This window comes from Acinonyx jubatus, chromosome D3 (genome assembly GCF_027475565.1).
Source record: "Acinonyx jubatus isolate Ajub_Pintada_27869175 chromosome D3, VMU_Ajub_asm_v1.0, whole genome shotgun sequence".
NCBI lineage: Eukaryota > Metazoa > Chordata > Mammalia > Carnivora > Felidae > Acinonyx > Acinonyx jubatus.
In genome coordinates this window covers 28,395,642-28,397,193 of record NC_069392.1, presented here as the reverse complement: position 1 = coordinate 28,397,193, position 1,552 = coordinate 28,395,642, and the positions used below count along the sequence as shown (strand labels likewise).

Here is a 1,552-nt window from a genome sequence, read left to right as displayed (position 1 = left end):
TGCTGGAGCCACACTTCTTTTTTGCCTGGGCTGCAGGTGGACTCTTTTGGTGGGCCTTCTGGTGATATAGAGGGGAGGGGTCACCTTGTCATTACTGCTGCCCCCTGGTCTGCAGCCCTCTCTGTCTTCAAGCTTGGTCTATGAGCCAGCTTGGCAGGACTCCTGGTAAAATTGCAGCATTCTGGCCCACCTTGAGAGTCTGACCCTGTCTCATTCCTGGGGTGGGTCCAGCAACTGCATTGTAAGAGGCTCCCCAGCGGATGACTAAGTTTTCCCAAGTTGGAGACCCACTGCATAGGTATTGCAGGACTACTCAGATTCACTAGCTTCTTTGCTTTTATTTCCTCTTGTGGACCTCTTTTGTTTACAAACTTTCCATGTCTTCCCATGTCTCAGAGTAAAGCCTTCATTCCTAATCAGACATACAAGCTGCCCCATACTTACTTAAGGCTTCTTCTCTGCCCCTTGTCACACGCAGCCTCCATGCCTTGGACCAGCCTGCCACTGTACTGGAAACATCCTTCGCTAGCCTCCACTACTAGCCTGGGTTCCTTCAGGACATCTTTGGGCTCCCTAGACCCCCGCCCAGCCAATACAGGTTATTTTGTGAGTTCACCCTCACCCTCAAGTGGACACTCAAGTGAAACTACTGTAGCTGCAGACATGGCAGCTTCGTCACATGGAGTTGATGCTCAGTATGTGCTTATGAAAATGAGCCCTATCTTTTGAGGTTTATGATAATGAAACCGGCCTGGACCCCGTGGTTTCAGAAATAGGTAACGAAGTGCTACCTGGGCCGCCCGCCAGGCACCAGGCAGCTGTCATTCCTTTGGCCTCCAGGATGGACTACAGACTCTTACCCTCGGCCCCCCCCCCTCCCTTGGGCCTCATGGGCCCCGCCTTTCCACGTGCCACCGCCCCCGGGTGTTATTGGCTGTTCTGCCCTGATGTCTTGTTTATTAGCTCGTGACTAGGAGGTGGGTGAGGAGTTATAGGCATATCTCTGAGTTCATTGGTTCGTCAACCCGTCAATCATACGGTGCGGGCTTTCTTCAATTTTCATTGGCTAGCGAGTTCAGAGGAGGGATTCGGCAGTCGCCCGGTAATGGCGGATGGTGGCGGCTGGCGGGTAAGTGCTGGGGGCGCCCGGGAAGTGGGGGGAACCTCCTCGGACCTTGTGACCGGATTATCCGAGCCTTCTTCCAAGGAGGAGGCGGGATGGGCATCTGGGCGGGCAGCGCAGAGGCCTCCGGCTCAGGCGAGCTTCTCACTGCAGCCGCCGCGCCCCTGCGAGACCTACAGCGCTGAATGGAAGCTCTGCCGCAGCGCGCGGCACTTCCTGCACAACTACTACGTCCACGGCGAGCGGCCAGCCTGCGAGCAGTGGCGGCGCGACCTGGCCAACTGCCGAGAGTGGGAGGAGCGCCGGAGCGCGGAGGCCCAGGTGTGCCAGGGAGCCAGGGGTGGCGCTGGGCCGAGGGGGTGTATTGCTGAAGCGTCCGAGTGCACGGATCACGCCCTTCCCACGTTCCAAGTCCTGAGACGCCGGAGA

At 57.3% G+C, this 1,552-nt stretch overlaps 1 protein-coding gene across 1 annotated transcript in view; it reads left to right on the top strand.

Annotated features, from left to right (window-relative positions):
- The window catches only part of LOC106983596 (protein HIRA), a 104,936-nt gene that overhangs the window by 373 nt on the left and 103,011 nt on the right, over window positions 1-1,552 (top strand). The window contains exons 2-3 of the mRNA XM_027049623.2: window positions 479-1,129; window positions 1,277-1,444. Of these exons, the coding sequence (XP_026905424.1) occupies window positions 1,309-1,444 (136 nt within the window). The 5' untranslated portion in view covers window positions 479-1,129; window positions 1,277-1,308. The remainder of the gene's footprint in view (window positions 1-478; window positions 1,130-1,276; window positions 1,445-1,552) is intronic.